The sequence below is a fragment of the Desmodus rotundus genome, chromosome 8 (assembly GCF_022682495.2).
Source record: "Desmodus rotundus isolate HL8 chromosome 8, HLdesRot8A.1, whole genome shotgun sequence".
Classification (NCBI taxonomy): Eukaryota; Metazoa; Chordata; class Mammalia; order Chiroptera; family Phyllostomidae; genus Desmodus; species Desmodus rotundus.
Window position 1 is genome coordinate 130,088,904 of NC_071394.1, and position 23,243 is coordinate 130,112,146.

The 23,243-nt window shown below is 56.3% G+C and overlaps 1 protein-coding gene across 5 annotated transcripts in view; it reads right to left on the reverse strand.

Moving 5' to 3' along the window:
- Nucleotides 1–1,690: 1,690 nt before the first annotated feature.
- PFKFB4 (6-phosphofructo-2-kinase/fructose-2,6-biphosphatase 4) overlaps nucleotides 1,691–23,243 on the reverse strand; it is a 28,526-nt gene continuing 6,973 nt past the window's right edge. For all 5 annotated transcript variants that reach the window (XM_045199861.2, XM_024566081.4, XM_045199860.3 and 2 more), the window contains 13 exons: nucleotides 20,769–20,885; nucleotides 20,508–20,604; nucleotides 17,375–17,441; nucleotides 14,807–14,881; nucleotides 14,415–14,471; nucleotides 13,618–13,739; nucleotides 11,294–11,501; nucleotides 10,633–10,779; nucleotides 8,552–8,656; nucleotides 7,078–7,207; nucleotides 6,912–6,974; nucleotides 6,062–6,126; nucleotides 1,691–4,730 (listed from right to left, as the gene is read on the reverse strand). In XM_045199861.2, the coding sequence (XP_045055796.1) occupies nucleotides 4,671–4,730; nucleotides 6,062–6,126; nucleotides 6,912–6,974; nucleotides 7,078–7,207; nucleotides 8,552–8,656; nucleotides 10,633–10,779; nucleotides 11,294–11,501; nucleotides 13,618–13,739; nucleotides 14,415–14,471; nucleotides 14,807–14,881; nucleotides 17,375–17,441; nucleotides 20,508–20,604; nucleotides 20,769–20,885 (1,313 nt within the window). In that variant the 3' untranslated portion in view covers nucleotides 1,691–4,670. The remainder of the gene's footprint in view (nucleotides 4,731–6,061; nucleotides 6,127–6,911; nucleotides 6,975–7,077; nucleotides 7,208–8,551; nucleotides 8,657–10,632; nucleotides 10,780–11,293; nucleotides 11,502–13,617; nucleotides 13,740–14,414; nucleotides 14,472–14,806; nucleotides 14,882–17,374; nucleotides 17,442–20,507; nucleotides 20,605–20,768; nucleotides 20,886–23,243) is intronic.

The window sequence follows — 23,243 nt, forward strand, 5'->3', positions numbered from 1 at the left end:
CCTGCTCTAAGGGGCCCCACGAGGCTGAAGCTTGCAACCAGGGGAGCAGTGGGCGGCAGCAGCTCATCCCAGGCTAAACTCCCAACCTGTCTCCAGGGCCCCCTTTTCTGACTTCCCAGTGAGCCAAAGCAGCCCCGCCTGGGCTCTCTCCTGTGGCTTCTTCCACTCTAAGCCCTTCCTTGTTTCACTGTCCCAGCCTTAATAAAAAAAAAATACTAAAAAAAATTTTTTTTAATTCCAGCATGTTTGGAGACCTTATTACAAAGTCAAACCCAGAAGGGAAGGCTTATGTGTCAAAAGAATTGTAAGACTCTGTTATTTTAGGTTGGCCAAAATAGAGAATCTGTATGAAAAGTCCGAGGTCCTGGACCAAGGAGGTGACTCTGTGTTTAGCTTGGGCTGTTTATCAATACAGGTGCGCTTGCCAGAAATTCTGGATGCGGGTGCTGACTTAGGCCCTTGGGGGTGGCTCTGCATGCCCACGTGCTTGACTGAAAGGAACCTGGTCTCACCAAGTACAGTGGTGACGCCAGGTGCTCCCTGGGAGAACGTGGAGGGAAGAATCCAAAGCCTCAGGAAGATGCCCTGATTCGCTCAAAATAAACAGTGGGTTGAATTTCTTACAGACGGCTCACTGTTCAGGAGTCCCTGCGGAGGCTCCCTTCGGCAAGGCCTCAGACAGTTAGTTCACGGCAGGGGAGCATCTTTGAAAAGTTCTGTTTGCTAGGGCTGCTGCAGCAAAGTACCCCACGCCGAGTGGCTTAAACAACAGGTACCATCTGTCTCACAGTTCTGGAGGCGGGAAGTCCAAAACTAAGACAGCGGAGGGGCTCTGGGAAGGTGCTAGGGAATTTTGGGTTACGCTCCTCCACCCCACTCCAGTGTTTCCTCGCTTACTACATCTTGCAATGACCCTATATCCACATAAGGTCACATTATGAGGTCCTGAGGGTTACGTCTCCAATGCATGAGTTTGGAGGCGGGCACAGGATGCAACCCATGACAAGCACCGTAGCCACTGTCCCCAGGCATCAGTGCTTCTGACTGGGGGCACTGTCGGAATGCTCCTTGGTTTCAGTGCAGATGCCAGGTCCCTGGGTAACAGGAAGGCCGAGTGGCACTGTTGAGCCACCGAGAGAGAGGTGTGGAGACTGACAGGCAGCAGGACTTCCGTCATGTGTAGAACAGAATAACGAGGGCTGACCAGCGGAGACCAGGCTGCAACGGAGAGGACGTGTCACCCGTGTCCCAGGGAAGATCAGTTCACACGTCCTGGGGCCCCTGCATGAAGCGGGGTGGGCCCCCTCTCAGGGGGCCCTGTGGAAGGAAGTAGCAGAGGTTCACACCCGCACTTCCCTCCCCGCCCTTCCCAAAGAGACCTGTGGCCATGAGCCAGGGCAGGGCAGACCCTGGTTCTGACCCGCTGCAAAGGCATTTTCACTCTGTATCTTGAAGGTTTATTTTCTTTTAAATTTATCTTCAGAGAGAGGGGAAGGGAGGGAGAAAGAGGAAGAGAAACATCGATGTGAGAGGGAAACGCCAACAGGTTCCCTCTCATGCACGCCTCGTCCAGGGACTGCGCCGCAGCCCCGGTAGGAGCCCCGACCACTGGGAGTCAAGCCAGCGACTTCCTTGCTTCGTGGGATGACACCCAACCTACCCAACCCGCTGAGCCACACCAGTCAGGGCGGCGTTTTTCACCTTTAATAGAATAGTTTTGTTCAAACACCAATGTGCCCAGGGGGTGAATCATGCTGGCAACAGTCCGCTCTACAGGTGATAATTATATATGAATTTATTAATATGTATAATTATTATAAATATAACTCACATATTGCTGAAACTTATGTCTTCTCAACATTTCATTCAATCCAAATACCCTCTGATCCTACCTAATGGCCGTATTCCCTAGCAACCCAAAATGATACAAAGTTCTCAACGCAACAACATGTACACAATTGCTCTTTCTAGGTTGTGGTAGAACATTGGACCCAAAGGAAAATTCTTATAGTTCTATTCTATTCCTTCTGCTATGGTTTTGCTGCTAAAAATCTTCAACACCTTCTTCAAACGAGCTGAAGCCTCTCAGGAGGTCAGGGGTCCACCCCAGGAACTCAGTGCCGGGGCACAGGATGAGGACTGCTGAGCTGTCCCCCAGCCTCACCCACCAGGAAGACAGTGGAAGCTGAGAGCCTCTGAGCTCCCGGCTTTGTCACCCACCACGACACAGCTGGGTGGGGTACAGCCATGGCTGCCGGGGACCCTGAGTGGCCCAGAAGCAGCGCAGCTACGGCTCCCCTCTGCCCTGACACTCCGAGAGGTGCGTGGGGCCCCCAGGCCCACCACATCCACAGAGGAGTGCCCCTGCCACCTGTGCTCCCGAAAGCCCAGCCCAGGGCAGGAGGGGTTGAAAGTCCGGGGCACAGGAAAGGGAAAGCCCCACCCCTCGTCACCATCTTTGCCAGCCCGAGGTAGGTGTCAACTAAACTAGCCAACAGGCCCCCACCCACAGCGCTGTGCAGTCTCTCCATCCTGGACACACAGCCGGGTTCCCCTCCCCAAGGGTGCCCACGTTCGGGACCCACATTTCCAGGGACCCCAGAGCCCTCAGCTTCACAGTGCCCCCCCCCTGAGGTCCGTCCCATCCCCACATGCGCCTCTTGTTCAGAGGGGAGGGCCCAGGGCTCACTCCAGGGAGAGTTTTCTTTCCAGAGAGAGGAAGGCCTGGGGGCGGGAGCTAGAGCAAGGCCCCCAACAGAGGCCCATGAGAGAGGCCACAGCATGGGGTCTGCGGGGCTGGCCCCAGGAGAGACCCTTGGATTAGGATTTTTTACAAAACCATATTTATTGCAAAGAGCGCTGGACACAGTGTGATGTGCGGGGAGACCCAACACCGCCCACTGCAGGGAGAGCAGAAAACACCTATGATGGAAGCACAGCGAAGGCCGTGGCCGAGACCTGGCAGCTGAGTGCCATCGCAGGCAGAGGCGGGAGGGGTGGTGATATCCACAGATATGTGCCACCAACCAAAGGGACCCGCTATGGCTAACAAGTGAGTGTGTCCATGTGATCAAGTCACCAAAACCCCGGAGGACACAGGAGCAAAGGCGGAAGTCCCCTGTCCCAAAGACTGGGGCTTGGTCCTCGGGCTGCGGGGCTCTGACAGGAGGTAAGTCCTGGAGGACGCCGCCCCGGCCTCACCTGGCATCATCGCCCCACCACGTTTGTCCACAGTGGCTGCAGCACACGAGAACGAGGCCACCTGCCAGGCAGGGACACTCGTTCCCCCCCCACCCCCCCTCCCCAGCAGGAGGTGCCTGCGGGCTGCAGAGCCCTGGGGCCTGGGACAGGTGGGCTGCCCTGCCAGGCCCAGCCCAGGGATGGCTGCAGGGACCAAGTGGGCTTCCGGTCCCGGGGCCTGGCTGCACCAAGGTCCCCTACTACAGGGGCGTCCAACTACAAACCCAGACACCTTCCCACCCACCCCCAGCCTGTTGGCGTCTCCCAGCTATAACACGGAGCCAAAACTGCTGCCTGGCCTGCCTCTCTGGGCCAGACAGAATGCAGATGGCAGACTCCCAAGGTCATTTTCAACAGGCTCCTGTGCACGTGAATCAAAAGCTGTCATGTGTCTGAGAAAGCGCCCCCCTGGACAAGGCTGGCTCCGGGTTCCAGCCTCCCCACCTGCCCCCCCCACCCCCCCACCGCTCAGCACCACAGGTGGAGGTCAGGCCAGGCCAGGCCATGTAGGACCACCACAAACTTTTCTGAATCTTTCACAGCAGATAACCATCTCCGGCCCGGTGCGCACACCTGCATGGACACAGGCGCAAGGACTGAGAGGCAGCCTGGTAGGTGGGGTGTCAGGGAGGGGCAGGAGATGGGCCGGCAGCCCCCCTCAAGTCTCGGGCAAGGGTGCTGGGAAGGTGACTCATACAACCCCCTCCCCCCGCCTCCATCTTTCCCTGGTTTCACTGAGAGAGCAGTTGGGAAGGGATCCTTGGCCACCAGCTCCCAAAATACTCCAGTGTACACGTGACCGGGAAGGGTGACCATGGAGCTGGGCTCCCTGCACGTGTCTGTGCATCATAGTGCGCCGATGTGAGCCCATCGCCTTCCCAAGTGGAGCAGACCCACGGGCCTGGCCGCCCAGGTGTCTGTGGAGGAAGCTCTCCAGCTCCAGGCAGGGCGCAATGACAAGGGCTCTCCTCTCATCTGGGGCGCAGAGCTCGTCAGCCGTGAGGACCTTGCTTCTCATGCCTCTGGCTCAGGAACTGGCCACAGACAGGCCAGCGGCACCCCTGTGGGGCTCCCCAGGGGCGCCCAGGCAGCTTGGCCATGGTGGGAACACCCGATTTCACATTTTAGGGTTTCACACTTCACAAAGCCAACCCGACGGTGAGAGAGAAGACCTGAAGGCTACCAGAGCAGGACCAGGTGCCGGAGAACTTCTCACCACCCCAGAGCAAGCGCAGTCTGGCCGAATGATTTTTAGCAGCAGGTCGGGCACAGCCCCATCACTGTCAACAGGAAACAGGTGGACTGGGGCACAGGTGCTGGGGGCCCCAGCCACACATGGCTTTGAGGGTGTTCCTGAATGGTGACTGTCACACGGACTGGGGTCTGCAGAGATCAACACCTGCCTGGGGGTCGCAGTAGATGAGACGGGGTCACTGGTGAGCAGGGACCGTGACAAGGGCTTCCTCTGGAGGCCTCGAGATGTCCACATTCTGCACAAAATAGAAACACAGAACGTTCGCCCTGCAGCAGGAACAAAGGGTACCTGCTATCCCAGGCGTATCGCTCCCTCGTGCTGGGGGCGTCCGGGCCCACGTTCTCCCTCCGAGGAGCCAAACTGAGGACTCCAGGCCCCAACCTTCCCTAAGAGCTGGAGCTCAAGCGCCTCTGCGTGCATGGCTGGGGGACAAACACAAGGACAGAAGTGGGGCTGAGGGTGCCTCTGCAAGCAGCAGGAAGGGTGCCTGTTAGGACGTCTTCCCTGGTCACCTGTGGGTGGGCCTGGACCAGACCTTCAGGGCCAATGGGACGGTGACAGGTCCAGGTGAGGGGTGGCAGGTCTGGGAAGACACACCACACATCCCTGCTGTCTTGTACCCTAACTAGGACAGGCTGCAAGATGATTGGCGTAGTCCGCAGGCTGCCAGAACACATGGTAAACACAGAGAGATTCTGCACATGCGAGTCCACTCAGTGTTATGGGAACCATTTATCAGACCCAGTCTCAACACTATGAGAACACTACTTATCAGGCCCATTTTCAAGGTTATGGGAAACTGCTTCCCTTAGTTGCCCAGACACCTGGGTGAGGGAGCCAGACTGCCTCCGTTTACCCTACAGCTGCCTGAGGGCTCAAGGCCCAGGGGCTGCTCAAGGCCCAGAATGCCCCATCGGGGATGGCAGCAGACCCCAGGGGCCTTCTTGCTGCAGGGGACTCTGGGAGTAGGGTTTGGTAGGGGCGGTCTGCCCTTGGCCTCAGGGGGGAAGGTAACCGAGGTGACAGAAGGATCCCACAAGGGCAGAGAAAGCGGTTCTGGGAAACACTTTGAGGCATTTCTATCTTAAACAAGGCACAAGGAGAACACAGGGTAGCAAGCTGCTCTTCTGCAGGAAAATGTGCCCAGTGCCAAGGCGCCTCAGCCTCTGCAGCCCTTTCCCCAGTAAAACACAATACTTCCATTTGTAAAGGCGCTTGAGCTGGAAAAGCTGCTCAGGAGGCTGGGCTGCTGGGTAGAACAGAAGAGCCCTCACCTGCCGCCTGTAGGCCTCCAGCCTCCTCACCAGCTGGATGCCCTCCTTGGCTCAGACCTCTACTGGGGGCTGCAGGGGACCCAGCCAAACCCCAGCTCAAAGGGTGTCCTAACTTGGTGGCCTGGCCCAGGGGTTTCCCCACCCCCAGGGCAGCGCCACCCCCAGGCCGTGGCCTCCCCCTGCAGTCAGGACAGCAGCCTGCGGGAGAAGTCAAGCCAGCCCCGCCTGGCCCTGGATGTGCCTGGACACCCCCGGGGAGTTGCTGCCACCCCAGCAGTGACCCCACTGGTACCTGAGGCCTGTCCCGGTGCGTGTTCACCGCTACCACGTTCAGGAATATGGACTCCACTTTACAACCTGCCAAAGGAAGATGCAAAGCCATTCCCCTCCTGAACGGCAGCTGGAGCCACAGAGGGCAGAACCTCCTCCCAGGAGGAGACTCTGGGAGCTGTGGGAAAAACAGGTCTTACCCTGCGCCCCCACCCCAGACAGCCCTGGGGGCCCCGCCAGGAAGGACAAGGCAGCTTGTTAGGCCCCTGCTTGTCAAACGCCACTGCCCAGTGCAGCCTCGTTGAGGAGCCCACACTGAGGACCTCGGGGATGGAGGGGTCTAAGAAGCAACAGGCCTCACTCAGCATGGGGTCCGAACACTCAGTCCCCAGGGTCCCCAGACTGCCCATGCCCCACCCGGTCCCGCACGTCATGCCAGGTGCTCAGTGCAGTGGGGGACCAGAGGATGAGCACACATAGGTGTGACCCCGGCTGCCACTGAGCTGTCCTCATCCTCTGAGGGCACGACCCCCTGAGAGGCCTGGTGACCTGTGTTGAAGGTGGTGCGCCCAGACCCCGTAGCTCATGGGGAAGCTGCCTGGGGTCTCTGCTGGCACAGCCCAAGGCAGAGGTGGGAGGTCTGGGAAAACCAGTGGAAAAGCCCTTCAGGCAGGTGGGTGCTACTTAAGGAGGGACACTGGGGAGGTGTCCTATGGCCACAGAAATGGAAACCAAAAAACTTAGAAGCAAATGGGAAAGGGAGGGGGATGGAGGAAGAAGGGGTGGGCTCCTAATGGAGTTTTCAAGGCATGTGCAGGAAGTCACAGGGCCCTGAGCCTGGCTGTCAGGGTGGCGTGCGGGAAGCTTCCTACCGTACGCCACAGGGGTCAGCTTCAGCACCGTGTGCAGCGGGCACTTGAGGTAGGGCAGCTGTTCTGTGGACACAGACAGGGAGAGCTGGTACTCCAGGGATGCCCGGGTCTCAGTCCCCAGCTCTCTGCCATACACCCCGCCCCCTCCCTGGGGCAGGGCCCGCACCTGCCGTCTTGTCCAGGAAGTAGGCCAGCAGGCAGCGCATCACTGCCTGGTGGCAGATGACCAGCACGTTCTCTTGCCTCTCCAGCTCCATGATGACAGGCTCAAGTCGCTGGACCAGGTCCTCGTAGGACTGCAAGGACAAGCAGGGAGGGTCCCTCAGGCCCAGCTCCGGGGTAGGGGGAAGGAATGAGCCATTCTGGACAGTGGGCCACCTCCTCGCTCCTGGAGCTGTGGCCAGGCCTCCTCCAGCTCGGCTCCAGAGGGCACGGGGGTGGGCAGCTCAGAGCTGGGGCTTGCCCCACCTCAGGCCTGTGACAGTGAGAAGTCACCTTGAGAGGGAAGCTGGGGGACCAGGTAGGACTGGCAGTCTGGGAAAGGGGTCACCTCCACCAGCCCAGGGCCAGGTCCCGGTAGGACCAAGAGGGTGGGGCTGGGCCTCAGGCTGCCATCCCAAGGGGTCACCTCTGTGCTTACCCACAGGACCCTGGCAACTGGTGACATGGAAAATACACAGCTCCCTTCCAGCTCCTAGCAGGTAGGGGCAGGGGGAGCAAAGACCCCACCCCCACAAAACTTCCAGAGTGCGGCCTGCCGGAAACACCCGAGGTCCCAGGAAAGACCGGGCCCCCGCAGCGGCCTGCTCTGTTCCTCCCCCTGCGCCCAGGCGGTTTGGAGATTTCCACCAGGAGTTGGGTGGAGCCCTAAACTGGTTCTGGGGTAACTGCAACTTCCCTCCTGGCACCCCCCGCCCCACGTTCCCAAGGCTGAGCTGCTTTGTTTCTTTCCCCTGTTCTCTGGGCTTGTTCTGAATCTAAGCTCTGCCTCAGCACACGGTGTGGGGAACAATTACTGCCACCCAGAGCTGTCCCTTTGCTGGGGACAGGGCAGCACAAGGGCCTGCCTGTGAACCTGGCACCCGGGGTGGGGGCTTCCATGCATGGGCACATGCGTGTCTGTGCGGGCTATTTTTATTGGGCCCCTGTCCCAGGTCACGCCCTGAAGTAGCCCTGTTCCTGACCTGAGGCCTGGGCTGAGGCAGGAGCCAGTCTGAGGGAATGTGACAGGTGCAGGTGGCTCGTGGTGGCCATGCCTCACCTGGGAAGGTCCCCCTAGGTCTGAATTTAGGACTGGGGGTGAGGTCTGAAGCTGCAGGGAGAGTGAGATCATCCAGTGACCCCCCAGGGGAGGGGGTGGGCAATGTGGGAGGTGACAAGAAGCAGGGATCCAATGGGCTTCAGGGTTGGGAGTCCTGTGCAGCACTGACCTTCCACCACCCAAGGAGGGGACTGCAGCCTGGGCCTCGCGGCTGGGAAGTGGTAGAGATGATGCACACACCCAGCCTGGCCTACCTCTGAGGCCACCCCCCATGTTGCCCCTGCGGCTCCCACAGGGCCCCACAGGGCCTCAGCCACAACAGGTGGTCCTCCCAAGCAGGCAGCGCGTGCCTGAGACTAAGCACCCAAAGCCCACCTACCTCCCCCTTGGGGTACCGATAGCGGTATTTGTCCTGATCCCGCAGGGCGAACTCCAGTGGATAATGATCCTGGATTTCCTCGTAGGTCATTTCCTCGCAGACACCCTAGGGAGACACCGCGGTCATTACACCTCCCGTGCCAGGCTCGGGGGTCAGCCCTGGGGAGCGGGGCCAGGCAGAGGGGACCAAGTTCCTGGGCCATGGAGACCCTCCCAGCCTGTCCATGCTGTGGACATGCTGCTTCTCAGCATGGACTTTGTGCAAACTGCAAAGCCAGGCTGCACTTGTGTCATTCAGGATACACTCACACTCACACTCACACTCACACAGAATCTGGGCGTGTGTCTCTCCTCAAGGCCTCCTGTACTCTCCCTCCCTCCCTTTCTACCAGTCCCTCCTCGTCAGCTTACAGACAGCCAGTCTCCCTGAGCTCAGCCTCCTTGCCTCCCACTCACTTCCCCACCCACTCCCCCTGGGCACCAGCTCCACCAGGCTCGTGCCAAGATGCCCAGTGACCCTGTTATTACATCCCAGTAGTCAGTTCACAGCCTGGCCTCCCTGGGGTATCCACCACACTGACCACTGCCTCCGCCGTGGGCTCCCCTCCACCTCACCAGCTGTCTATCTGCAGCCTTCTCCACAGCCCCTTCGATGCTGGGGCTCCCGGGCCTTTGTCCTGGGTCCCGCTTGTGCTCCCTCAGCCCCCTTATCCCTTCCACAGCCTCAACAACCATTCCTGGGCTGCAAGCCAGGTCCCTGATTGGGGGCCTGTGAGAGGCAGCCTCTTGTGTGCCCCCCACTGGGGATCTGGCCTGCAACGCAGGTGTGTGCCCTGACTGGGAATCAAACTGGTGACCATTTAGTTAGCAGGCTGGCACTCAATTCACTGAGCCACACCAGCCAGGGCAATAAAAATCTTAAAAAAAAAAAAAAAAAAGGAGAAGCGAGGGGTTGGGGAAATGGGTAAAGGGGGTGAAAAGGTACCAACTTTCAGCATGGTACCTACAGGTACCAATACTGTAACATATATTTGAAAGTTGCTGTGAAAGTAGATCTTAGAAATTCTCATTACATGGGCGGGGGCGGGTGGAGTTGTAACAATGTGAGGTGATGAATACTAACTTATTACAGTGATTATTCTCAGATATATACATGCATCAAATCGCCATGTTGTTCACCTTAAACTAATATGATGTTACATGTCAGTTACATTGCAATGAAGCTGGCATAGAAAGAATTCAAGCAGGAAGTAGGGACTAAATGGAGAGAAGCTCGGCAGGGCCGCCAGCAATCCTGGGGCCAGGAGACAAAAATCAGAAGCTTGTGGCCCACGGGCTTTTCCAACAGAAAACTCTAGGAGGAGAACCTGGAAAACTTGAGTAGCCACCAGACAGCTCAACATACAGCTTTAAAATAACTCTGTCTCTGAGTAGACCAAGGTGGTCTGTCCCAACTGCCTGCCAGAAGCACAGGTTAGTCCTCTGGAGAAAGATAACATCCACTAGAACCTCGGAGCATCTGCACAAGCGTTCACACAAAACGTCTAGCGCTCCATCAAAAATGACCGGGCATGCGTCGTATCCAGAGTGGAGTATACCAAAAACTCCTAGAAGTCGGTAAGAAAAAGGCAGACAACCCAACAGGGGGAAAAAAGAGCAAAAGACCTCACACTAGATATCAAATGGCCGGTACATATAGTGAAAAACTGTCGTGATTAAAACTGTGATACTGGTGTGTGAACAGATACACAAATCATGTGTAAGAACTGAAAATAAAAGTAGATAAAGTAAGTCAACAGGAAAAAGACAGATGGTTAGAGGTAACCATCATTTGAGTTAACTGGGGAAAGGTCACATTTAAGGCTTATGTCGAAATCAATTCTGGCTGACCTAGATAGTTAAGTGCAAAAGCAGGGAAGGAAGGGAGGGAAGGCAGGGAGACAGGGAGAAATCAAAGCCCTAAACAACAAAGAAAACTTAGGGAGAAAGCTCTGCTGACTCTCGCTCACGCTGCCACCCTGGCTGAGTGCGGCCCTCTGGGGCGGTGGGGTGGGGTGCGGGGTGGCGGGAGTCGCTGATTACCGCATCGATCTCATTGAGGACCTTCCACTGCTCGTAGGGCACGCCCAGGGCCTCGGCTGTCTGGATTGTCCTCTTCATCTGGCTGGTCCAAACCTTCAGGTCCTTGATGTTCTGGTCACTGATGAATTGGGCCAGACTCTTGGCAAACTGAAACACATCACAAGCGAATTCAGGCCCCAGAGACACGCGGTCCCCGAGGTCATGGCCAGCCTCAGAGAACACAGGTTTGGTGAAAACAAGAACTAACCTCACAGTGACACCCACACCCTGTGCATTCCTCCCAGACCTTGAGCGTAGTTCCAATGACTCACAAGACCCCTGCCACTGCCCCCGACCCTTGACCATGTGCCGAAGGGTGTATGACCTCCCCACCCAGGCCTCAATATCACCCCTAGACTGTGGCACAGCCATCAGTGGCACTGCAGGGACTTGGGGTGCTCCCAGGATGTCACACCTCTCCAAGGGGACAGCTCACAAGGAAGCCAGAGATCCAAGCATCTGCTTCATGCTTGGTGACTTTCTCTAAATGTTTGGAACATTATAGACTGAATGAAGGTCATCCATCTCGATGATTACACATCAGCTACGTGAGCTGGAGCCAGCCCTGGCTCATGCGCACACACAGCCACCCCGAGATGCCGATGCGCAGACACACACTGACCTCCCGGCCCCGGGGGGACAGTCCTGGGTCCCCGCCAATCCGGCCCTTGAGGTTGAGCTCGCTCTCCCCGTGCCGGCAGAGGTAGATGGAGCGGGGCGTGACGTGGATGTTCATGAGGTAATACACGATGCGGCTCTGGATGTGGTCGGCCACTCGGTTCACTGCGTAGCTCTGCCCCACGTCCATGATCTTGATGTAGGACAGATCCCTTTCCAGAGAGAAGGTCGGGAGAGGCCTGTGAGTGCGACCAGGGCCCTTGAGGGCACATCCTGCCGGGCACAAGAACCGGCGGCAGACCCTCGCCTCTCTGACCACCAGGCTGGACATCACAACACACAGGGCCGTCAGCCGGTGTGTGAGTGGTGGGGGTGAGGCGGAGTGACCGCACACACGTGACACACAACCCCACTGGAGGCGCTCAGCACTCAGGCTCCCGAAAGCTGACACCCAAAAGGACGGGTCAGTCAGGCCGCACGGTGACGTTCACCATGGCTCTGCGTGCCCCAGGCCACTCCTGCCTGCCTCTGGCTCTCAACACACTGTCGGCAAGGGGAACAAGAAAGAGACTGTTTTCTCCAAGAGAGATCAGGAAGTAGCTCACCAACGCTCTTCCCCTCCTCTCTTCCTGGTCAGCCATCCAGGGACCAGGCCTTCCCTTTCCTTGGGGACCTCCCCCCTGGAGCTCAGCCCAGGTCGTCCATGCGCAGAGTGGCTGCCACACCCCCCAGCAGGTGGCAGGCGGGTGGGATGAGAGGCACAGGAGGACTGTGCTGGTGGCAGCAGCCGAGAAACCCAGCTCAGCCACTTTGCCGGCTTTGTACCTGTGCAACTTGCGGCCAGGAGAACAAGCTTCTCTGTTTACAGTTGTGGAGGGTGTGGGGCAGCAGGAGGACAGGTGGGATTTCTCAGGCACTGGGCTCGGGATGAGCCCAGAGCCCTCTGGCTGTTCGCACTGTAGGACCTCAGTCTAGGTTTAGGGGTGTTACAGACACCACCACCAAAAATAGCAGTGACCGCCCTGCTCAGGTGGCTCGGTTGGTTGGAGCATTGTCCTGTATACCAAAAGGTTGGGGGTTCAATTCCTGGTCAGGGCACATGCCTGGGTTGTGGGTTTGGTCCCCAGTCAGGACGCATATGAATGGCAACCAATCGATGTTTCTCTCTCTCCCTTCCTCTTTCTCTAAATCAGTAAACATATTTTTTAAAAACATAGCAGTGACTTTTACTGACAGTCCAGCAGGAACAGCTCCAGACAAGCGCCTCTACTGCGGCCACAGCACAGAATCAGGAGGAGAAATGCCGTGCTGGGAGAGCAGGGGACACACGGAAAACCGGAGCTCCAGAGAGCAAGTGCTGCGTAGTTCCGACCGGCGTGGGCAGGCCGTACAGCCCAGCCGGACTCAGAGCCAGCTCAGAAGTCCAGCCCCCGAAACCAGCCTCCCACCAGCCGTTCTTCCCCTTGGTTCAAGGGCATTGCTTATTCTTACGTAATTATAAGAGACCCAAGCACCGAGTCACACTCCAGCTTTTCAATCCCTGCTGTGGAACAGGCACTGGCCCACGTCTCTTCAGTTGGGTTTGTAATGACTGTGCGACACTTTAGCAAGGGGCCACCTACTCTTTCCCGAAGCACTGCCACCACTTACGCAAGCAGGAGTCAGCAAACCACGGCCAGCAAGTCAGGCGCAGCCCCTGGCCCGCCCTGGTGAACACGGCCATGCCCATTCGTGCACATGCTGTCCAAGTTCCCTTTGCTGCAACGGTAGAGTCGGCTTCGTGCCCCGCAGCCTCAAACCTCGCCTCCCTGCCTCTCTGCACAAAAGGTTATTTAGGTGACCACTGCTGTAAGCACCCCAGTTGAATGCCCACCACGGACCTAAAGGCCCCTCCCCACCCGTCACACACTCCTGCTAGGTCTCCCTCTCCAGTGGAAGGGCGGGCGCTGCCGCACCAGCCACTGCCAGCTGTTCCCAGGCAGAGTCTGGCCACTGCTCCCCCTTCTCAAAATGCAGACTGTTTCATTTAAACAGGAGCAGTCATGTTTGCAAATGCCTGTGGGAGGACCCTCTGCATAGAAATTAGGCTTGATTTTATGATGGAACAGTAGAGAACTTGGACTCACAGAGCTCCAGATAAAGCAGCAGGGATTCTGCCAGTCGCCGCTGGCCCATGACTTCTGCCCCAAGGCAAAAACAAAAATGGCCAGACCATCTCTGCCAGTTGGGTGGCCCCCAAGCCACCGCCACGGGGAGCCACAAGGAGGCAGCCGAGCGGGCCCCCGCTGCCCACCCACCAGCCACAGGACACGGGCTGTCCTCGCTCACCTGTCCAGGTCCTCATCCAGAGACTCGTACGAGCTCTCATAGCACTCGATGCGCCTCATGAAGTCCTCCGTGGCCTCGTCACTGTCACGGTTGACATAATCGGGGCTGCCCAGTTTCACTTGCTGCCAGAGCCAGGCACAGAGCAAGGACACATCAGCGCTGGAGGCCAGACGGGGCCAGAGACCAAGGAGGATGCTGGGGTGGGGCTGGGGTGTGGGCCTGGGGCTGAAGGCCAGGCCAAAGCCAGGGCACAGGGATGGAGGCCAACCACAGGTCCATTAGGAAGAGTCCAGTGGCTTCCTGGTCCCCACACTGGTGCTAAAAGAGCATTCCTAGGCATCCCAAGGTCGGAGCCCCTCATCTTTGTGGGATAGGGGAGGGGAGGCCCCAGGGGCAAGGGGCCCAGAAGACCCTCCCCACCTGAACGAACTCCCCAAACCTAGATGTTCATTCCTTGAATAAAGAGAGTAGAAGAGAGGAGTCAAGTCTCCTTCTCAAAATGTGAATATCATCCTCCACCCCCAACCCAGGGGCTGAAGCTTCTCCCCATTGTCCAGGGGATTGTGTAGGGGAGGGGAAGAGGAGGGAGCAGAATGAGGGCCCACCTGTCACAAAGCCCTGGGTGGGGGCAGGCTCACCTGACCCAGCATTCTACTCTCTTCCACCCCCTGCCCCAAGGCTCAGAAAGACCAAATTAAGGCTGGCCCAGGCACAAGCCCAAGCCTGGAGGGGGACCTAAGTGTCACATGCCACCTTGGTTGTATTAATGTCCCAACAAGGCCAGAGGTGCCACTCACCACGATGTTAGCAGCTATGACCTCAGGGTCCACACAGATGGACTCAACGAAGAAGGTCTGCAGGAAGGACGGTGGCCAGCAGGAGGGAAGGGACCACGGACAGAGTTAGGACTCTGGACCTGGCCCCACAGAGCTCCCCACCCCACTGAGGGCCAGGCTGAGCAGCTGGGGCCCTGAGGTCCAGAAACACAGAACCAAAGCAGGCACCACCGTCTCCAGGACTGGGCAACCAAGAACCCGGCCCCCCAGGAAAGAAGACCCTAGCTGGAGAGAAAAGAAGCAGCCCCTCTCACCCCAAATCCACTTGGGGGCTGACCTGTCCCATACCAGTGAAAGGGGCCCCAGAGGGCCCAAATGTGCCCAGCCAAGGACTTTAGTCAATAAGGTCTCACCTTGTAGCCGTTCTGTTCCCCAAAATTAAAGATGGTGGCCCTCCGTTCGCGGGTGGTATTTGTTGCATCAAACACCTAGGACCAAAAAAAAAAAAGCCCGTAGGACCAAACTGGTTAACTGGGCTTCTGGCCCCAGGGAAGGGAGTGCCACCCAATGGCTACAGGGCTGGCTCTCTCACTGGGACCAGCTACTGGCCGGGCCCCTGCCTGGCCAGTCTCCTTCAGATCTTTGGGGGGTGGGCTGGTCCTCCCTTCCGTGGGGAGCACACCCCCAGAAAGCTGGAAGCAATGGGTGTGCTTTGCTCCCGCAGGGCAGCAAACCCTTGGCAGGGAGGAATGCACTCAGTACTGCTCTGTATACAGCAGGCGCTCAGTTCATGTTTGACCAACAGGATTTCCTGTGAATCCAGTTAAACCAGGAGAACTGAACCCATATTTATCTCCGCTCCATCCTGAGACCCCGGCAAAGTGGGAACAGAAGGATGAAGAGAACAGGAGAAGAGAAGAGATGTCACGAGGTTCTGTAAGACAGACACACAGTCGCTGACTCTGTGAACAATCCGGAAAACCAAACAAGCCCTCACAGACCAGAGCACACCCGCTTGTGCAGAATCGCAATGGGCAAGGACAGGGGCACAGGCGTCTCTGACAAAAGGGACAGGAGGTGGAGGAAATGAACCGTGGCCCTATAACAAAGAGCTGGCGGAGCCCCAGGTCCGGCTGTCCTGCCTCATCCAGCCGGCTCTGTCGCCCACGGCTGCTCTTGAAGCCCCTGGGGCCTGACTGGACACCCTCAGGGGCAGTCCACCCCCTGCACACCCAAGCAGATTTTGAGCATCCCTTTCTCAAAAGGGCATGCTACCAGGGCTCACTGGGCACTCCAAAAACCTCTCACATGAAAAACAGAATAAATCAAGCACTAAAAGGAACTTTGAGAAAATGAAGACAGAGCATGGAAAAAAAGGAAAATGTCAAGAACACTCTAATAGCCACAAAATAACAGCAGAGTTCTGGCCCTGGCTGGGTAGCTCAGTTGGTTGGAGCATTATCCCAATACGCCAAGGTTGTAGGTTCGATCCTTGGTCTAGGGCACATACAAGAATCAGCCAATGGATGCATAAATAAGTGGAACAGCAAATCGATGTTTCTCTGTCTCTCCCTTCTGCTCTCTCTAAAATCAATAAAATGAAAAACATATGAAAAAAGAGTTGTAACAAATTAGAACAGAGCACAAGACATTTTAAATTTGGAAATTAAAATGTCAGCACAGAAACTTTTTAAAAATTTCAACCAAATCCTTGTAAGACACTGTTGAGATGTTTTCTCTGAAAGTAAGACTAAAAAGAGAGAGAGGAAAAGTAACAGAAAAAAAAGATAAAGTTAGGGATCAAGCCTAGTGTGAGGCCACCAGCAGTTGTAGAAAAAGAAACCCTGAAAATCAGAGTCGAGTGAGGAGTCACGTATCAGAAAGTGGCAGATTTACCAGAGTAATGATACAACAATTTCAGGCCCGCTGGGAAGAGTTTTCTAATGAAAACGACCACCGGACCCGTGTGGTAGAGGAGAGAAGACTCACCATGAGATACCTCACCCTGGAGACCCCACAGGCCTCCCCAGAAGAACAGCCATGAGAGGACCCCGGCTCCCTCCAAAAAAGTTTTAGGAATATCAGCAAGTCAGAATGACATCCAACTTTTCCATAGCTGCACTAGAAGCCATAATACAAAGGAGCAATGTTGTGGAAAGTCTAAGGGGAAAGGACTTCCCACCTAGACTCTGTACCCAACAATCTACTACTTAAAATAAACATTTCTAGACACGCGAGGTGCCATGAAGTTTACTTCCTAAGTATCTTTCTCAGAAAGCTACTGGAGGATGTGCTCCAGCAAAATAAGTTAGTAAACCACGGAAAAGGAAGACAACAGATCCAAGAGTGGGACATTCAAGTCGGAGGGAGAAGGCGATTCCCAGGGTGGCAACTGTGCCATGGACCTAGAGGGCAACTGATCCAGATGGAGCTGGGGGACAGAGTGCTCCAGAAGGCACACTTCCAAGGGAAAAAGGGGAGGGAAAAATAGTTTCTGTGTTTGCACAGTGGGGGTGGGTAGGACCCTTTCCTGCAGACACTTCGCTCAGCCTTGCTTGTCCCACCTCTTGCATCTGACTAGAGGAGCCAACACATAGGTGTATTCCCTCACCCAGGTCTCAAGTGGCTCCTGGAACAGCCATTAAATGCTGGGCAGGATTCTCCTAGAGCAGGAGAAATCGCATTTGCTCAAGACCGGGTAACATAATCCCTCTAACCTATGAGGTGGCCAACAGTGTGAGCACTCGGAAGTCCTGCGGGGTCACAGACAACCACAAGCCCAGAGGGAAATGCTAGCCCACATCCAGCTTCTGGCTGCCTCCTGCATAGTAGCTGCAGACTTTCTCCCAGGGGCTGGTGTCCGAGGACCATCCAGGCCACACACACCTTGCCTTTCCCTCTGGAGGCCTGGTGAGCAAAAGGGTGGATGCATATGGGCTCCCACATGTCTCTCCCAGGCATTACCAGGGCATCACACTCACCGCCACATGTCCTCCCTCCTCACTAAGGAACCGCCGGACATCACGGAGGGCTGCCAGGGCACACTGCCTTCAGGGGAGAAAACATGGGGTCAGCCAGCACCCGACCTGGGCTGCAGGAGGGCAGTGGGTAAGCGACACACCCTCCCCCAGTCAGCAGAGGGCGTGGGCTGCAGGTTGACTTGAGCTCTATAAGAACTCTTGAGCAAAGAGAGCTGGAGGGCGTCCAGGTTGGTGAACACACAGAGGTGCTGGAAGGGCCATGCACCCTGAGAGGGCGTGGACACCCCCATCCCTGCCTGGGTGTCTCTTTTGTTTGGCTGTTCCCAAGTTGTACCCTTTATAATAAACCAGTAAACGTAACTAAAATATGTTCCTGAGCTCTGTGAGTCATTCTAGCAAATTACTGAGCCGAGGAGGCGGCTGTGGAAACCCCAAGTTACAGAGGATCAGTCAGAAGGATGGGTGGCCCCCAGGGACTGGCGACTGGTGTTTACACTAAAGGCAGTCGAGGGGGTTGAGCCCTTGACCTGTGGGAGCTGAGGCTACTCCCGGTAAGTGGTGTCAGAACTGAAGTGAACTGAACTGAACTGAACTGAACCGTAGGATACTAGTTGGTGTCTGAGAAAACACCCCAGTGTCCCCAAGCCCTTGTGTGTGGTGACTGAAAAGGCACAGGTATGACTGAGTGCACACACGTGCATATATGGGGTGTGTGTGCACCCATGCACAGGTATAGGTGTTTGTAACTATGTGTCCAAATGTGCATTCAGGATGTGCATGTGTGAACTCCCATGTGAGCACACATGGTGTATGTACACATGCCTTCATGTGGTATGAGCACGTGAGTGTGTGTTAATGCATGTATCCACATATGTATATAGGGTGGGCACTAGTATGCACATGCCTACGTGTGCCAAGAGATATGCAGGTGTGTGTGCGTTCACGTGTTGGGTGTGACCTTATGTGTGAAAAGGGTTAACATGGCAGCCTCAGAATACAGACCTTCGCAAGGCCTGCTTGCAAGGCTGGCCTTGGGCTGGGGTCTGAGAACTTGAATGGTAAGCAGCTCCCTACACTGATTCCTTTTTTTTTTTTTTTAATTTCCTTAGTCCTGGCCAGGTGGTTCAGTTGGTTCAAGCATCATCCCATGTACCAAAAGGTTACGGGTTTGATCCCCAGGCAGGGCACATGCCTAGGTTGTGGATTCCGTCCCCAGTCAGGCATGTATAGGAGACAACAATAGATGTTTCTTTTTTCTTTCTTTTCTTCTTTTAGATGTTTCTCTCTCACATTATTGTGTCTCTATTTCCCTTCCTCTCTCTCTAAAATCAGTAAAAACATATCCTCAGGTGAAGATGAAAAAAAAGTTTCCTGGACAGTTCACACAAACAATACGGTTTATACAGAACACCTGCTTTCCTGCCGGGACTCTGCAATGCTGGTATGCGCTAGGCACAGAGTGCACGTGTGACCAGCCCCCACCAAGCCCTGGACACACATCTGCAATGAGCTAGCCTGGCGGAAAACACTTCACGCGTGTCGTCACAAGTTCATGCTGGAGGACCTAAGCACAGCCTGTCTGAGCCTAGGGCAGAGGACTCCGGGACGCTGCTTTGCTCTGGAATTCAACTCACTGGTCTCTCCCCTTTGCTGACGCTTTGTACCATTTTGTGTAACAAACCTTGGCTGGGAGTATGGCCACATGCTGAGATCCTAGCAAATCACAGAATCTGGGGTGGTCTTGGGGAACCCCCCACACTATGCCTGAGTGTGCCTGAATGTGTATATGTCCACACAGGTGAGCACAAGTGTGCCTTGGTGTGTGCATGTGAGGTTTGCAGGTATGTGTGTGTCCTTGTGTGCTGTGTGATCTCGACCGTACATGCATGGGTTGGAGTACTTGTATGTGTAGGTGTCTACCTGTGTACATACTCACATGCATGTGTGACCATGTACAATGGGTGTAAGTGTGTATAAACCCATGTGTATCCATGGGGTGTGTCAAATAACTTGTTACCTTGTGTGAGACTTCTGAGCCTCAATCACCCCATCTGTAAAATGGGGGCGGGTGACAGTGGACATCACATACCCAGGACACAGCAGGAGTTCAAATACCAGTCCCCTCCCTTTTGTCTGGGTCCATATCACCAGAGGGTCCGGCCCTTGAGTTTGACCCACAATTTGGAGGCCACAGAGGCCTGAATGTCAGACTCCACTTCCCTTCTTGGTTCACTTGGATGATGAGCCAAGCAGCCAGGACCAACCCATTGACCCAAGAGCAAAAAAGAGGTCAGGGGGCCAAGGCCCACAGTGAGGAGCTGCTGCCACCTGGTGGCCAGAGAGAGAGCTGGCTGCCTAGTGTCCAGGCCCAGGTGGCTTCTGGCCTGGGGCGGTGTTTGACTTGGAAGGGTTAGGAGAGCTGGGCCAACCTGCCAACCTCAGCCCCACCACGCCCTAGCCCTACCGCAAGGGCTAGGACGCTTGTCAGTCTCTCAGCTGACACCAGACAAGCGCATAGCGCAGCTCCTCAGATACGGGCTGGTGCTCAGTTTCTCTGCAGAAAGGACTCAGTTGAGGTGGGGTGGGGGAGGGGCTGGGGATCATCTGCAAATCTCCCCCTGTGAATAACAGCAGGAATGTGACCCAGTCACCCAGCACTACAAAGCCACCTCAAGGTCTGCCCCACACATGCCAAGCACGTGCTAGCCATCCTCCAAATGTAGAGGAGGGAGCTTCTCCTGGGGCAAGGGAGGAAAGGGACCAGTTCCGGGCCTGATCCTTCGGCTTTGTGAGAGCCCAGGAGGTTGTCGCCCTCCCACTCTGCCTGATGCCTGAGGACGGTACCCCTGCACCCACTCAGCTCCCCTCCATGGAGAGTGGCCCTGCCCTGGCCAAGGGCTCATTAACACCAGGGCAGGACAGGGCCAGACACAAAGAAACCACACACCGTCTCTCTTGGCCCCCAAACCCATCCCATCCCCAACCCTATCACACCTGAGAGGTCAAGAGCCCAGCCCTGTCACAGCCCACGGGGCACAGCAAGGCCAGGGCTCAGGAGCAGCTCTGTTATCCCCAACCACTGGCCTCCAGAGGCACCAGGGCCCTGTCTGTTCACACATGCACATCCACTCACTTCCTGATCTTCAGGCCCTCTTCGTTGTCTGGAAGGAAAAACTCGAAGGATGTGTACGTCCTGACCACGTTCCGGCGATACTGGCCCACGTTGAACTCTGGGGGAAAGGAAAGGCTCAGCTTCCACACAACAGCAACCTGCCCCCCGCAACTTGTGAGCTGGACCCACCCCAGGCCCTGCAGCAGTCTAGCCATCTCTCATCTCTCCCCCCTCCCCAACACAGCCCCAACACCCACTTGGAAAGCCAAGGCCAAGTCTCACCCCGCGTGGGCACGCCGATCCAGTTCAAGTAGCGAGTCAGCTTTTTAGAGATATAGGTCTTGCCCCTGGCTGGCAGGCCCACCATGACGATGAGCGTCGGGCAGTTGGTCATGCAGACTGAAAGGCAAGGGCACAGGTCAGACAAGGGTCAGGGCCTCTCCTGGGGGGCCCCTTCCTCCCTCTCAGCACAGGACTGGCGTCCGATATGAGGCTTTCCAAGCCTCTTCACATCACACAGCTCCCTGAGCGCCCCCAGGCCCTGACCTCAAGCCACCACTGGCTGGTTCCTATGGGGGCCCAGAACAAGTCACCCCAACATGTGCTTCTGGGGTATGCAGACGGCTTTGAGCCAAAGGCAACTTTAGCCACAGGCTCAAGAGAATCTTCTGCCTGGGCCCCATTAACTACGGAGAAGAATTTGAATTGCAGGCCTTGCCCATAAGCTTTTATCAGAGATAACTTCTTTTGACTTATCTGCAGGGCAGGGCAAACTTCTGTTTACTAAAGGTCAGTGCTTCTTATCCTCCTGCAGTTACCCAGTGAAGCCCGCAAGGCGCAGTACCTCATCTCTAGCTCAGAATGTCTCCTCTACCCCTCAATCCCCCTTTCGTCTCTGAACCTCTCGCACACACAGCGTTCCTGTATATATGTATTTAATTTGGTTATTTTCTCTTTCTAATCTGTCTCATGTCTATTTGATTATTGGGCCAGGCAGATGAACCCTGGGGCTAGAGGAAAGTTTGTTCCTCCCCCCACCCCCAATTCCCCAGGGCTGCCCAGGCTCCAGCAGGTACAGTGGGACCTCCCCTGCTGTGCAGCACCAGATACAAAGCGGGATCTGCCACGCCCCTGGCTGAAGGCTGCTGGGGAGTCTCATGGCAAGCAGCACAGAGCCAGCACCCAGGGGACTTCCCACACTGTGCCTGCCATCTGGGAATCACACAGGCACTCTGCATTCCCGCCCGCACAGTGCCGCTGCGTGCTCTCCCCGGGGTGAGCTTCTCTTCACCGTGCAAAGCTCAACTCAGAAACTGCTTCTTCCGCAAGGCCTTCCTCCTCAGCACCCCCATGCCCACCCGGCGTACTCTTTCCTCAGTCCCGGTTGTCTCACTAAGGAGTCTGTGCCCTGTGACCCATCACTTGGAGCGAAAGCAGCCCTGAAGTGTCTGAGTCATTCGGGATCCTTCGGTCTGGCACAGAGTTGGTGCTCAAAATTTATGGACGGGAGGGTGGAGGGAAGCATCTCGAAACCCAACAGGGTGAGGGCTACAAGGGACTGAGACCAGAGACCCAGGCCGATGTCCACAAGGGCAGAGCCAGTGAGAGCCCGCTCCTGCCACCCCATGTGCCACCAGGACAGTGTGCCAATCGGAGAAGCTGCCAGGCTGGAGGTGGGGAAGGGTCTGGCCACAGCCCCCGATTCCCTGGCCCTCCAGGACAGACACCAAAGCGGAATTGCCAGCCTCACGAGACCCAGCTCAGCTTTCAGTGTGGTCTCCCCCAGATGCCGCAGGAAGCTTCCCTTTCATCAACCTGAGGAACTGGGCTGGGTGACACCACAGCAGACAAACAGATGGACAGATGTGGGGACCTGTCAGGGCCCCTGTGGCTCTGCAAGTGCCCTTACCTGGTAGCCCTCCTAAGACAGACTGCCAGGCCCGACCCTCCAACCCTCCGGCTGAAGCACAGTGGCCCCAGGGCCAGCCCTGCCTGGGTGTCAAGAGTCAGAGAGACCTGGGCTCTTATCTTGACTCTGTCAGAACCTGTAAGAGGGGCTGATAATTCCTCAGGGAAGCCCAGCACTATCTCCATGCGTGGCTCAGTGGGGTGGGCATCGTCCCGCTAACCAAAGGGTCACCTGTTCGATTCCTGGTCAGGGCACATGCCTGGGTTGCAGGCCAGATCCCTAGTTGGGGGTGTTAAGAGGCAGCCAATAGATGTTTCTCTCTCACATCAGTGTTTCTCTCCCTCTCTTCCTCCCTCCCTTCCCCTCTCTAAAAATAAATAAATACAATCTTTAAAACCAATAAGTAAACGTACCCTGGCAGCATGCCAGGCTAAGGACACAGGTGTCCCTCAGCACCAATTGCCCTTGGGGACTTGGGGCGTGGAGGCACTTCTGTCCCCAGGGAGAAGTAAAGGGCCCTGCTCCCCAGTGGGAGTGCCACCACTTCTGTGGGCAAAGGCGACACAAACAGTGAGCCCTGGGGGAGGACAGGAGGGGATCCCACGGAACAGAAGGTGAGCAAGAGTGAGGGAACTTGCGAAAAAACCTCAGCATTAGCTAATACAAGAGAAAAACAAGTTAGGCAAGGCCCTGTGTCCTCAAGGCCAGCCACAATGGGCCCTGTGTCGTTTGCACAATTCCTGGCTGGCCGGCCGGGGCTCTCAGGCAACCGCAGGGCGGTGCATGGCTACTGACCAGGGCGGCGCATGGCTACGAACCTGGGAGAGAACCTGCACCCATCCTGCTCC